Raw genomic sequence first — 14,082 nt, 5'->3', positions numbered from 1 at the left:
ACCACTCATTTCATGGATAGGAAAAATGGGGTGCAAAGTGGTAAGGACGTGACCAAAGCCACATGGTCACTAGACTCCAACCCTTGACCCCCGAACTAGATTCTTGTGCCTTGTCTCCAGTTACCAGGGGCCTCAGAGTAGCTGGTAAGGGGCTGCCACATCAGCACTAGTTCCTCTGACCTGGCCTCTCACAAAGGAGATGGCCACCTCCAATCCATGAATCCACCAGAAGTTCTTCACTAAAAGCCTACGGGTAACCAGCACCACACAGAATCACCAAAAGAAGATACTCGTCCTGACCTCCTCTGTGTGCAAGATGCTTGGAGTGTGTATTCGTTGGAGACATTGCCTTAGGTCAGAGTCCATAGAAGCAGAGCCTGAGATGAGGATTCTGTTCAAGGGAACAAGACCTGTTGGGAAGTGCTCTCTGGAGAGGAGTGGGAAGCAGGATGGGGCAGGGAAAGGGGCCAGTGATGTGGTCTCAGCTGGAGACTAGCATCGTTGGATCCCTCAGGGAGTTCTGGGCACAGAGAACTTCAGAGCTGCTGTCCGCCCCCCCCCCCCGCCCCCTCCCCCATATCAGCACTCATCTGCGGAGGTGGGGGTGGGCTGGGGGCAGCCCCCAGGCTAGGCAGCTGGGAAACACCAGCAGCTTGGAAAGGAGATCTGGCAAAGCCTTGTCCACCGCAGGCATCTCTCACCTGGGCATGCTTAGGGTGAGGAAAGTGAGGCTTAGTGATGTTTTGAAGAGGGTCTTAGGAGGGTGGAGAGGGGAACAGGGAGGGCGCACAGACAGGGTGGAGGAAACGCCCTGGGCGAGGGGCCTGCTTTCTCCTCCAGGACCGGCCCTTTTCTGGGCCTTTCTCTCCTGTACTGTGTTCTGTACTGATGGTAAATTCCCGTAAAACCAGGCTGGGCAGGCCAGGTCAGGACGGGCACTGATGATACATGCTCCTGTCCCCAAGGGGTGACCATGGGCCAGACCCTGGACCCTGGACCCTGGCAGAGGCAGTGTATTCTTTCCACATCCCACAAGCCTGCCTAAGAAAAGTGTCACTCCTCCCTTTAGGTGGTAGAGTTGATGGAACGTCTGAGTCAAAAGGCCACCAGAGAGGTGGAAAAGTGAGGCAGAGCAGAGCAGCTGCCTCACGATTCCCTGAGGATCTGGTTAAAATGCAGTTCCTGACCCAGAGGCTGGAGTGGGGCTGCGATTTTGCATTTAAAACAAGCTCCCAGGTGACGCAACACTGCTGGTCAGTAGCAGGGGCATTGGTCTGCCACCTGGAACCCACTCACCCGCCTTGTTGCCTCTGGTTTTCCCTGGAGAATCTTTCCTTCCCCCACTCACAGACTGCGGACTCCAGCTGGGGTGACCACTCGGCAGCAGCGTGTGCCCACGCCTGGCCATTCTGAACACTGCACACCCCCACCTGGTGCAGCGACTGGTCTGGTGACAGAAATCGACCGATTCAGGCCCACGAGTCAGCCCTGAAACTGGTTCAGACCGTCAGGGGAAGAACGGAGCCTGGGCAGGCAGAGGACTGAGCTGCTGCCCGCTTCTTCCTGCCCCGCCAGCCAGGGAGGCAGCCAACACGAGGGACAGCAGAGTCAAAGTGGGGCTAGTCCCGGGGTCCCCATTGAGCCACTGCTCCTCTCAGTTACATGAGGACCGTTCCCCTTTGTGGGGTCAGTCAGTGTGAGGTGAACAGGAGTCCTGCTGCTGCACCCCTCCCCCCCGCCCCCCAGCAGAGCCAGGTTTCAAGGTCCCTGTCCTCCAGTTACCACCGCTTGGGACACTCCTTGGCTGATAGAGACAATTGATGCAGCCCCAAATCTGGGTCAAAGAGCAAGGCACAGAAGGAAGGTTCTGAAGTGAGCCTCAGCCATGATCGGGCCCAGCCCCTCACCAAAAAACAAGAGGGAAGTCACTCAACCCAAGTCTCACGGCTGCTGGGCTGCCTGACATAGACTCCACTCTCCAGCACCAGAAGACACGGGGCTGTGAAATGAAGTGGTCCGCTGCCAGGCAGGCCCTCCTCGAGGTAGGAGGAGCAGGAATTATTTTCCCCGTGTCACAGATAACACTGAACTCAGGAGACACACGCGACTGCCCGAGACGGCTCGGTGAAGCCGGGCCAGCACTGCAGCTGGATGTCTTCCAACTCGTGCCGTCTTAGCCACCCACCTCTCAGGTACCCATGGGACTCACCCCCCAGGTTCTCAGCAGGTCTGGCCTCACTGTGGGCTGAGTAGGCAGCTGGGGATACTTCAAGAGGCCTACTATCCGCTACCCACATCCAGGTGGCAGCCATTCTCCAGACTGGAGGGTGGGGGCAGCAGAAGGTAATTCATTGCTGTGCCCTTTAGCTATGCTCCCTCCAGCCTTTGGCCACCGTGAGTTACCTTGAACAGAACTCCTCAAGAAATGATGGAGGCAAGCTAGAGGCACGGCCTGCTCCCAGCTGAGCCCCAAATGACCACTCCTCACACCAGCTCTTGTCAAGAGAATGTTTATTCCACTTGGTCATCTCCAGCAGGTGTCTGTGACCTATGGAAACATCCAGCCTGGACGAGCATTTACGCACACTCCTGCATAACCAGGGGGGTCCTCCTGTCCCAATGCCCCAAGCAGGGGAGGACCTGAGGCCTCCTATGGCCATTATTGCCTCAGGGGAGCCAGCCCACAGCCCAGTAAAATGTACCCACTAATGAGCTCACGTGCTCTCTCCCCTTTCACACCTCCCAGCACCGGCCACCCCTCAACCTCCGGCACCTGACCCATTAGCCAGTCGACAAGTATTTCCTGAGTGTTACGGGCCCAGCCTTGTGCCAGACCCTTGTCCTCCAGGACCCCACAGTCTCATTGGAGATTCAAGACGCGCACGCGCGCGCGCACACACACACACACACACACACACACAACTGGAGTGTAAGACACGGTGCTGTTCAGAGAAGGAAGGGGGAATGCGGGCTAGACGGTCAGGGAAGCTGGGCCCTGGTGGAGAAGAGGGTGGGCAGGGCGGAGGGGAGGAGGGGCACATTTCAGAGCAATACCAGGGAAGGCAGAGGCAGGACACAGATGGCACAGTCACAGGGGAGGGAGGAGACAGCCGACAATCAGCAGAGAAGTGCATCTGTGAGGTCCCCTCCAGGTTGGCCAAGGATCAGAGGAAGTGGAAGCTCCTGGAGCACCGAGCGCTGCTCTTTCTGTGCTCCCCCTAGAGCGGTCTGTTATCCCAGGACGAGGCGCATGGCAGACGGTCAGTAACAACCAGCCAAACTGCAACGGAGACGGGACAAGCAAGAGCCCAGGGCAGGAACCCACAGGGGCCCGAGACGACCCTGACCGAACCCAGCCCAGCCCTGGGACCTCCCACCCAAACACAACTCCTCCGCACCCCCACAACTCACATCACTGGGATTGGATCTCAATTCCACGACTAAAGGCCTCTCTCCACCCCAAGGGTTTCACTAAATGTAACCCACTTTCTTAAGTCTGGTTTTCATCAAAAACCCATCCTAGCCCTGGTCGGTCACACCTTTTTTGACGGGCGGTTCATTCTGGGGAGGCCAGGGGGCACTTCTGGGCTCCAGGCTGCCCTGAAGACCTGAGAAGTCCTCGCCCTGTTGTCGCTCCAGCACCCACCCCTCCACTTGTTCCGAGGGCACAGCAGAACTGTGGAGTCTGCCTCTGTCTCCACCTGGAGCCGGTGGCACGAGGAGCGAGGCTCCATCTTCCTCGGCAGCCTTCCCATCTCGTGCCCGGCTGAGGCCAAAGGCCGGCTCTGGCAGGAGGCAGGTCCACCTGGCTGTGGCTGCTGGAAGCAGAATTCCTTCTCCGGGGTAGGCTCGGCCCAAATTCATGCCTCTGCCCAGCGTCCACAGAGGTCCCAGCCCTCCCCACCACCTTCCCAGTGAGATCAGAGCCCAGGCCAGGAGCCCAGGGCTGCACTGTGAGAGCCAGCACCAGGTGACCAGAGCAAGCAACCCCAAAAACAGAGAAGAGCAAACCAGCCCAGGGAGCCTCCAGCAACGTCTGGGGAAGGGAAGCAAGGTTCAGAAAGCTGCTGCCCTGTGCATTAGGTCTGGGAGAAGAGAGTGACCAGACGGGTCCCCTCCTCAGAATTCTTTATTCCTGAACAAGGAAAGGAGGGTCGGTGGGGGAGGGAAAAATGCTACTAGTTTGGTGCCCTGACCCCAGGCTCTGCATCAGGCAAGGAGAGCAGTGGGTGAGGCCCCGGGGCCCAGGTTCTCAGCCTGGAGTCCAAGAGCTCCCGACACTGCTTGGAGATTTGTGGTCTGCAGGAGTGTGTGTGTTTTCCTGGCGAGAAGGTTCCAAACCTTTGTCAGATTGTCGAAGGGCTTCACGCCCCCAAAAGTGTTAACAACAATTGCTCTGAAAGGAGAGTGAAGCCTGTAAGTAGGGATCACACCGGGGTCAGGTTCTGCGTCTAAAGCCAGGTCTGCTCCGGACTTGCCGTGTTCTCCAAGGCCAGTCCCCTCCTGTCTCTGGTGGGCCAGGCAGGAGCAGAGAAGCCGTTTATCCACACAGGCACTGTCCCTGCTGAGGTCCGTGGCCAGGCGGCCAGGAAGAGCTCTTCTCTGGCTGCGACTTCCAACAGGTTCAGGGAGTTTTTCCACCAGGGCACGGACGCTGCCTCCAATTCCACGCTCCATCGCTCCTTCCGCCATCGCTGCAGGGCCCTCCCGAGGTAGGTTTTCTGAGGAGCATCCTCACGCTGGGGTGCAGGGCCCGTGGTCCCAGGTCCCAGTCTCTGTGCCCAGATGTGCCTTGCACACTGCCCAGAGGTCCTGCCCACTCCGCATCTGTTCAGAGACAGAGACCAGGGTCAGGTCTGGGGCTGTGACTCGGCCCTGCCCAGCCCCCCTCAGCCACCCCTCGGAGGCTAGGAGGGAGCAGTCAGCTGGGCCACCCTGCATCTGTCCAGGGCTTGGCCAGTCCTCTCAGCCCCTACCAAGCACTCAGGGATTATTAATCCCATTTGCAGATGAGACAGCTTGGGTTCAGGATATTCTGGTGACTGGCTCTAGATGTCCCAGGTCCCAGTTTAATCTCTTAATCTCTGCCATTAAGTACTAGTCCACATTACAACATCCTGGGGGTGACAGGCAGAGGGCAATGCTGGAGGAGCCATGAAGCTCTAAGGAAGAGCAGAGGGTAGGGTCTCCAGCACCCAGCAAGGACTGGCCATGGAGCCAGGGGCAGGTCTCCTCCAACCCCAGTTCCTTCCTCCTAACCCACTACCGGGGATCCCAGGTCCCCTCCAGGCACCCACACCAGCCAGTGACGCCCCTGCCCAGGCTCCTACCATGTGGTCCCTGGTCACATTTCCTCATCCTCAAAGCTCCATTTTCCCACGAGTAAGAGCCTCCCTTAAGGAGGGTGGAGTGGAGATGAAGGGTCTTGGGGTCCAGAACCCAAAGCGAAGCCCAGGCTTGCACCATTGTAGACTAAGTGCTAAGTGTGATTCGGGGCAGGCTTGTGGAAGCCTCAGTTTCCTCATCTGCCAGATGGCTGAGGAAGCCCAGGCCTGGGAGAGCCACCATGGAGTCAGAGGCCCCTTGGGCAAGCCCCAGCTCTCCCTTCTCACGGCGTGACCTTGGTCAAGCCCCTCTGCTGGGGGCCTCATTTTCTCTTGTTTGGATGACCCCAAGACCCTTGAGGCTCCTGCTCGTTCCACTTCCATCTGTCCCCCCAGTGCCTCCAGTTCTCCTTGAACAGCTCGTCTGACATCACTGTGCCATTCTCATTAAACATCTCGGTGTCCCCTGTCCCTGCCCGCAGAGTCCTCTGTAGGGCAAATAGGAGCCTCCACTATCAGACCCCACCTCTGATGCCTCCTTCCACACCTTGCTCTCCCTAGGGCAACTCCATCGTCCCCAGGACCCAGCTCAAACCATCAAACTGCCTTGGGTGACGTTGTCACCTACCCCCCCTCCAAGAGCATTTTTTATCTGTCCCCCACCGTAGCCTGCATGGCCCTGTGTGAGCCCGGACATGACCTCAGGGACAGGGCCCTGTGTCTGTGCCTCCTCCGAGCGCCCAGCCCAGCTCCTGGCACACAGGGTGCTCAATGTTTCCAGATCAGTCACGTCACCCTCTCTTTCTAGTGATAGTAATTACAATCCTCACAACATCCCAGGGAGAAGTCCGTCATCTTTAGCCCCAGTTTACAGATGGGCAACTTAGTTACGACTTGAAATAACTTCTCAAGGACACCAGATAGTAACTGCTGGAGCCAAGAGAGCTTGGGGACTGCGGGTGGGTCTGGGGATTGTGGAGAGGGGCCCTCTCCAGGTCGCTTGCAACTCTTGACATTCTGGGAATGAAGGTCTGGTAAGAAGCTAGTCATAGTCACCTGCAAACCCAGTAAGCCCCACCTTCCCCTCCTGTCCCCCCACGCCCAGCCTGAGAGGGGCTCCCGCCGGGCCGTCAGTCGGGTCTCACCTGCTCTAGGCCGGCAGAGCCTGAGGAGGAAAACCAACACAATGGCCCAAAGCAGGCGTACGCAGCCAGCCGGAGGGTCCTAGGGGCGGAGCGGAAGGAGGCCGCCCGAGCCTGGCAGCGGCCCACTCCTTCCAGACCCCAAGCCAGCCCTCCCCGTCTCCCGGGATCCCATCCAGCCGGGGCACCGCAGCCCAGCGCCATCTCCGGGGGTCACGGACGTGGCTCTGGGGCAGCAAACAGCCGGCAGGCGCGGCGCGCATCATAGCACGCGGCCTAAATGGGCCGCCTGGCCGTCGGGCCCGTGGCCGTGGCTGCGCTGGTGGGTCTTGAGCGAGCCCTCGCGCGCGAAGCTCTTGCCGCAGCGGGCGCAGAAGTAGGGCCGCCGCTCCCCGAACACGCCGGGCCGGCGCGGGTGCGGCGCGGGCATGCGCGCGTGCGTGCGCTGGTGGTTGAGCAGGAAGCGCGGCTCGCGGAAGCAGCGGCCGCACTGCGCGCACTGGTGCGGCTTCTCGCCGCTGTGGATGCGCTGGTGCGTGAGCAGGTTCTGCTTGAGGCTGAAGCAGCGCCCGCACTCGGGGCAGGGGAAGGGCCGCTCGCCGGTGTGGGTGCGCTGGTGCACCTCGAGGTTGTGCTTGACGCTGAAGGCCTTGCCGCACTCGGGGCACACGAAGGCGGCCGCGCGGCCTGCCCCAGCGTGCGCCTTCTGGTGCCGCACCAGGCTGGGCTGCTGCGAGAAGGTCTGGCCGCACAGCGGGCAGCGGTGGGGCTGCTCCTCCGCGGGGTGGTGGATGACCAGGCCTCGCTCGTCCCCCAGGCCCTCTTCCCCGTCCCCCGCAGGGGACCCGCCCCCGGAGGACGCCAGGTCGCTCATGGGCACTTCCAGCTGCAATCACCAGCCCCTGGGGAGGCAGAAGTGGAGAGAGGAGTCAGGGGGGACCCTAGGGTCAGCCAGTCTCCAGCCTCAGGGAGGACACCCCACTGGCCACTCACAGCTTCCAGCATGCGCCCTTCTACAGTCTTGTTCGAGCCAGTGTTCCCCTATGGAAATGCCCTTCTTTCTCCTCTACCCCTTAATCACATTCTGCCCTTCCTTCAGGCCCCTCTCAAGTGCCATATCCTCCTGGAAGCCTTTCCTGACCCCTCCGAGCTTCGTGGCCCAACCCTGTGACCCTCACATCACGCTGCATGCGGGTCAGTCCTGCCACCTCTGCCTCTCACCACACCCTGCGAGCCTTTTAAGGACTGAGTTGCTTTCCTTATCCCTGAGCACTGTGCCTGCCACACAAAGCACTGAATAAACGCCGATGGGTAAGATTCAGGGGCTTCTGGTACTGTGAGTCATCCTGCACCAGGACATGCCATCCCTCCAACCAGATGCTCAAGGCGGGGTGGGGTATGGAGGTGCACCCCAATCTGGAGGGAAGGGTGGGGTCACCGGTGGTTTCAAGATATTTTTGCAAAGCTTAAAAGAAGAAACAAAACTCTGTACTTGAAAGTAACCTTATTAAATATTAAAGGCAGCAGCTCTTTTTTTTTTATCAAAATGAGGCATGCCTGTAAGAAGTCTGCAAGTCACTGAAGCAGAGTGTGAGCTCCCGGGGGCCAGTCTCAGCCTAAGTCCTGGCGCCCCTCAGCAAAGCCTGGCCCAAGCTGAGCAACACCCGCAATGCTCAACAAAGCCCCCAGGTTCAGCTCCATCCAGTTCATGCTAGTTCTCTAAGGATCCTCTTCCCCAGGGCACTGTGTTCCTCTTACACTGGTTCCCATTGTCCTCACACAGTCCTGAGGAAGGGGCAGGGCTTATTGAGCACCACTCTATAGCTGGGGAAACTGAGGCTCAGTGAGGTCAACAGACTTGCCCAAGGTCACACGGCAAGGTGAGCCAGGACTAGGCCCTAAGTTTCCTGACTCACTGTCAAAAGCTCTTCTCAATATACTAGCTGCTCACCAACTCAACTCCCCTCAAAATACACACACACACACACACACACACACACACACATAGACCACCACCACCATCCTGGCCTGCACAGAGCCATCCATTCCCAAAGGGCCACTGCTCTTGTAGGACACTGCTGGCTGCCACCAGCCCCATGCCTCCAAAAATCCTTAGGCTCCTGTGGAACCCTGAGGCCTGCTCCAGAGCCAGATGAGCTGGCCACTCCCCTGCATTCCCCCACCCCCATCAGGGAAGCTTGGCCGTTCCCCTTGACCTCCATGCAGGCCTTCTCCACGCTTCCAGATCTCACTGCTTACTACCACCTCAGTCGATCTATCTGCAGAGTGGGGTCTCAGAGACACTCCCTCTGTCTCCCTCTACTCTCAGGCCAGGGTGGAGCACACATTCACCCTGGAGAAGGGGACGTGTTCTATTTGCAGTAGACCCCACCCACAAGCCTTTCCCCAGGCAGCTGCAGTGACATCTGCAAAGACAGATCATCTCGGTCCCGTGGCCAATCTCAGCCTGGCCTCTAGGCAGCCTCCCCACTCTCCCCAGCTATACCCGACCAAGGCCCCGCCTGCCGCCGAGAGGGTCCAAGGCCATGGCCCCCCTGTCTCCCCCAAGTTCCTCCATCCCATCCCACACTCACAGCCCAGGCTGCGCCCCTCTTCCTCCGGTCTCCACGGTGGCTCTTTCCTCTAGAGTCTGCACTGCCCAACGCAAATACGGTAACTCTCCCGCAGCGACTCCCGCGCCCCCTCGCCGCCCCCATAAAGACAGCCAGCCTCCTGCACCGCTGTTCTTATCAAATAGCTGCAAAAGAGCCGACCCCACCCACCCGACCCCCTGCGCACAACCTTGCCAACTCCTGGGGCTCGAGGGACCCTGGAGAAATATGGTAAACTCTGCGTCGCAACCCCACCCCCACGAAAATACGTAGGCCTGCCACCCTGCTGCCGAAACCCACCCCACCCCGCTGCAAGTCCCGGCTCCCTTAGGGAATTAATGCAACCCACCCCCCGCTCCCGCAGCGCCCCGGGGGAACCACGCCACCCTGGATAAATACGTAATTAAGTCGCGGCGCTCCCCACTCCCCGAAAGGGTCTGCGCGGCTCCCCGCAAATACGGTAGCGCACCCGCAGTGACCCGCCCCCAAGGGTCCAGCACTGGCCTCGGTAAATACGGTAATCTCCCGCCGCGGCCCCAGCCCGGCCCGGCCCGGGACTCACATGGCGCCGCCTCCCGAGCCCGCCGCCTCCTCCGCGGCGCCGCAGCCGCCAGCGTCGCCGCAGCCGCACAGCAGCCCCGTGAGGCTGGGAGGTCTAACTCTCCAGCAACCTGGATGGCGGCAAACGGAGGGCTACGAACGCTGCGCCCGCCCGGGCAGGAGAGGGAGCCAGGCGGCGGCCGGCGTGGAGGCAGAACCCCAACTCCCCCGGCTCCGCTGCCCCAGCCACTCCCATTTCAGGATCCCCGAGGCCCCAACTCAGCCGTTAGAGCCTCCTCCTCGCCTCCCTCATCCTAAGGCGGGGCGACCCCAGCCAGGCCCACGAACTGCCCCCAGCGCGTAGGAAGCAGGGTCTGGGGCCGCCGGAGGGACAAAGCCTTTCCTTGCAGGAGAGAGAAGTGGGGTGAACGCAGGAGCCCCGGCTGCGGACCCTTTCTGAGCGGGGGTTTCGTGGGTGGGAGACGGCAGTCGAAGGGGCGGAATCAGAGCTGACAGCTTTCCAAAGCCCACCCTACTATAAGGCCCAGGTTATGTCACTGGGATATCAGGGAATGGAAGAAGAAATTACAGCACTGCTGTCTGCTCCTCCTCAGAATCGAACCCATTACGGTCAACCCACAGATGTCCCATAAAAGAGCTGCTTATGACACCCAGGGGAAGCAGCTGGGTGAACAGGGCTGGGCTGCATTCCAGCTTCCAACTGTCATTTAGTAACAGCACCTTTTACCTATACATTAGTTCTCTTATTACAAAGCCATCCGCATATATCATCTCGCGCAAGCCTTCCAATAACCATGTGCTGTCTTGTTTATACAGGTATTATTATCCCATTTTATAGGTGGGAAAATAAAATAAAATTGAAACACAGAGTAGCTTCCCCCGGGACCCACAGCTCTAAGTGGCAGAGCCCAGATGAGAAGCCAGGCCCACCACCCAGCCCACTCTCCATGCAGCACTCTGGTACCTGGACCCCAAAGCAGAAACAGTGTGTCAGCCGGGATTGGAAATCATAATCTCATCCAGGGTGAGAGAGTGCCTCAGAATTTACATTTGATAGATAAAGAAACTGAGGCCAGAGAGGGCAAGTGATTTTTTTAAAGTTAAAGGTGCTGGAGGAACATCAACTGGCCTTTTTCTCTGGGGCCCCTCGGCAGCTGCCAGGTGGAGGGAGCAGTTGGGACTGCACAGGGCCCACAAGGCTCCTTACAGCAGACAGTGGATGTGGCTGTTGGGGTGGTGCTATCCCAGCCTCATGAGGACCCCCTGCAGCTCTGCAGGGGCCCAATGTGCCTTTCAGAGCCCGGAAGTGAAGAATTCCAGGTGGGGTCCACCTGGCAGCAAAGTCAATCGCTTACTCCTGACACCAGCCCTGAAGGTCGGGCCTGCCTGCTTTCACAGCTCGCTCTGCGCACCAGTCTATCCCAGCAGGTCCACCGGGGGTCACGCTCAGCCTCCCGAGGACCCACCCCAACCCCTACCCCCGTGCATATAAATGACCAGGGTTTTCAAAAGCAAAATCAATAACAGACTAGAGGATGTGGCCCATATTTTCAGCAGCATTTTCTAGGTAAGCTGCACCAAAATAGAAAGGAAAGGAACCCAGCTGGGCTTGGGCAGCGTGGAGGGTGCAGACAATAGGACCTAATACACACCCCAGCTCAGGAGGTGTCCATTCTCTGCTCTGCCACCAGATGACTTCTGCTGAGTCACTAGTTTCTCTGGCTGCATACACACACACACACCTCCCCCCATCTCCCCGGCCGTTCTCACGTGCTGTGGTGAACACAATAGAACGGCAAAGGGAAACATTCTGCAAACGCAGACATGCTTCTGCATACAGAAGAGCCCGAGGCCCAAGTGGCCGTCACCACCACTCCTCGAGGTCCAAGTGACAGCTGGACTCTGGACCCTAACAAAGGCCTGGGCTGCTCACAGTCTGGGCGGCCAGAGAACAGCTGGCCCGTGGCCCCCTTGTGGGTAGGGGTGTGTACTGCTCAGCAGAGCCCTGCCCAGGGCCCTGCACTGTGTTCCCTGCCCCCGCCCCTCCCCCTGGGGGGGGCACAACAGATGGACAGACCATCACCCCGAGTGCTGCCCTGCACAGCCCCAGACCGCTGCTCTCACAGATACCAGCCTGGCCATCCTCCAGCTCCTCCTGCTCGGCGCTGCATCCCCAGGGCTTCTGTGTTCAGCTGGGCCACCACCTCCCTGGTGACTAGCAAATCCCATCTCCCTGAATTGGACAGTGATCTCTAACATCCCTCTCCAGAGCATCTTGGAAGACCTCAAATTGGGATTTAGCACCCCAGGGGATTTGTTTCCCCCAGGTTGTGAGCATCCAAAGACAGGCACTGTATTTTCAGCATCTCTGTGTCCCAGGTGCCCAGTATAAACTAGCCCCCCTCCCCCCCGACCAGTCAATGTCTGTTGAATGAATGTGCACGTCTGCAAGCCACACCTGAGAGCTGTGGAGCGAAAAGATGGTCCATGGCCAGCCAGTGTGCTAATGTAACGTAAGGCACGGGGAGGTGCAGGCAGAGCTCCAGCTCCAGCCACAGCTCCGAGGGCTGGGAGACACTGCAGGGACCCAGATGGAGCTGTGGGCTTTGGGTGTGAGGTCTCATCTGCTCCAAAGTCTTCTTTCCTTGAAATTAAAGCCCAAGACGTGACTTATGACATCAGTTCAGCCCAGCCCTTAAACTGCAGTGGCCTGCTTACCACTGGGGATAGTTAGTTTCTGATGGGGACCGAGCTCTTTGGGAAAGCCCTTTCCTTCTCTTCCGTAGCACAGCTTCCACTTCTACAAATGTGGGGCAAGTAGCCGGCAAGGAGTTTATTAAAATCATGATTATGACTGCCCTCTATTGAGCGCTTGCTGTGTGCCAGGCACGATACTACATGTTTTACCCAGGTGACTTGCCCCAGGTCCCACATCTTAAATGGCAAAGCTAGAATTTAGCGCCAGAACTATCTGACTCTATCCACTATTCCCAACCACCAAAGAAAGCTCTTTCTAGATTTGGGGGGCAGGAGGGGGAGGCAGGGAGCTTCCTCTCAATAGGAGCAGTATTCTTAGGGCTATAGTGTCCAATAGTCACCTGTGGCTATTTACATTTAAATTAATTAAAATCAAATAAAATTTAAAATTCAGTTCCTCAGCCTCACTAGCCACCTTTTAAGTGCTCAATAGCCACATGTGGCTGGTGGCTATGGTGCTGAACAGCACAAATATAGAAGATTTTCCTCATCACAAAAGCTCTACTGGACAGCACTGGTCTAGGGCACCTCCACCTCCAGATCTGAGTAAGCAAGGAGACACCCTTCTCTTTTTAACCCAAGGGACAACCTACAGGACACCATTCATTTCCCTCTCTTCTCTGCCATGACCCACTAAAAGCCGTGATATGAGAGAACATACTATTTTTGGCCCCAACACTCCTCTTGCCAAAAGGTCAAGGATATTTCTTTACCAAACTACTTAGAAAAAGTTCTCAGGCAGCATCCCCTACTCCCGCCAGGTGCTCTCTCCTTGTGGGTATACCTGTCCGCTGGCCTCACAGCCTGCTCTCCCTCGGGCAGCTCCCTGGGGCTGGGCAGTGGGGAACCAAACCCGCCCAAGGAGGCTGGCCGCCTTGCCAGCTGACTTGAAGCTCGTGTTGCTTGCCAAAGGACAACCATTTTCCAGGGACCTAAGTCATTTCTCTTAGCTCCCAGCCTCCTCCTAACAAAAGAACACAAGGATGATGCCGTTCCAGGAACCCCAGCTCCACTAAGCTCATGTGGCCTGTTGGAAGCTTTGCTGTGGGTCCCCACCACAGACCTGCACTCACCTGGCCCTGGACAGGAAATAAGTCCTTTAAGATCTTGATTTATTTGCTCATGGTTGTTTTCTGTTCCCCTGTGCAACCCTTTAATCTCAGCACGCTCTGGAGTATTTTGGATTGTAAATCGCTAGGATAGTTCTAACCTTCTTATCTTTGATTTTATGGTGTGCCTCCTCCTAAATATTCTCTGACCCAGTTTTATTATTTGAAAATGAAAGGGAATGAAAACGGAGGTTGACAATGCCAGGCCATCCTTGGAGAAGCCTGTGATTGTGACAGAGGAAGAGGCTTGGCTAACAGGAGGCCTGGGACCTGCCGTCAATCTGCAACATGACCTGGCCAATTAACGCCACTGTCGCCATCCCCCTCTCCTAGGTCACTGCCCTGCCTAGGTCACTGACTCGTGGTGAGAGTAGATGAGATGGTGAATAAGAAAGCCTTGTTAAGAGAGCCAGGGCTGTGGACAATTTATTCAAGAGCTGACTGCATGGATTGTTCCGAGCTGTGGGTATATTAAAATGATTTTCCACAAAGGTCCATGAGCTCCTCGAGCGTGAGGACCATGACTGCTATTGACTGAATTGTGTCCCCCGCAAGCTGATGTATTGAAGTCCTGCCC

General features: G+C 57.8%; 1 protein-coding gene across 5 annotated transcripts; it reads right to left on the bottom strand.

Annotated features, from left to right (window-relative positions):
- Window positions 1–2,494: 2,494 nt before the first annotated feature.
- LOC100063113 (gastrula zinc finger protein XlCGF7.1) lies at window positions 2,495–13,920 on the bottom strand. Of its 5 annotated transcripts, none has more exons than XM_070265195.1 (3): window positions 9,548–13,920; window positions 6,470–7,368; window positions 2,495–4,827 (listed from the first exon to the last, which is right to left on the bottom strand). In XM_070265195.1, the coding sequence occupies exon 2, from the start codon at window positions 7,338–7,340 to the stop codon at window positions 6,729–6,731; it is 612 nt and encodes a 203-aa protein (XP_070121296.1). In that variant the 5' UTR covers window positions 7,341–7,368; window positions 9,548–13,920; the 3' UTR covers window positions 2,495–4,827; window positions 6,470–6,728. The 5 variants fall into 5 exon arrangements, with proteins under 5 accessions (XP_070121296.1, XP_023495719.1, XP_023495720.1 ...); XM_023639951.2 differs by having other exon boundaries at window positions 9,583–13,920; XM_023639952.2 differs by having other exon boundaries at window positions 9,641–13,920.
- Between the last annotated feature and the right edge of the window lie 162 nt (window positions 13,921–14,082).

The sequence above is a fragment of the Equus caballus genome, chromosome 4 (genome assembly GCF_041296265.1).
Source record: "Equus caballus isolate H_3958 breed thoroughbred chromosome 4, TB-T2T, whole genome shotgun sequence".
Lineage (NCBI taxonomy): Eukaryota > Metazoa > Chordata > Mammalia > Perissodactyla > Equidae > Equus > Equus caballus.
Note: the sequence above shows the minus strand (reverse complement) of the source record. Positions and strands in the feature narration are given on the sequence as shown.

Coding starts and splice junctions, on each gene's coding strand:
- LOC100063113 (XM_070265195.1), bottom strand. CDS start 7,340: ATGAGCGACCTGGCGTCCTCCGGGGGCGGGTCCCCTGCGGGGGACGGG.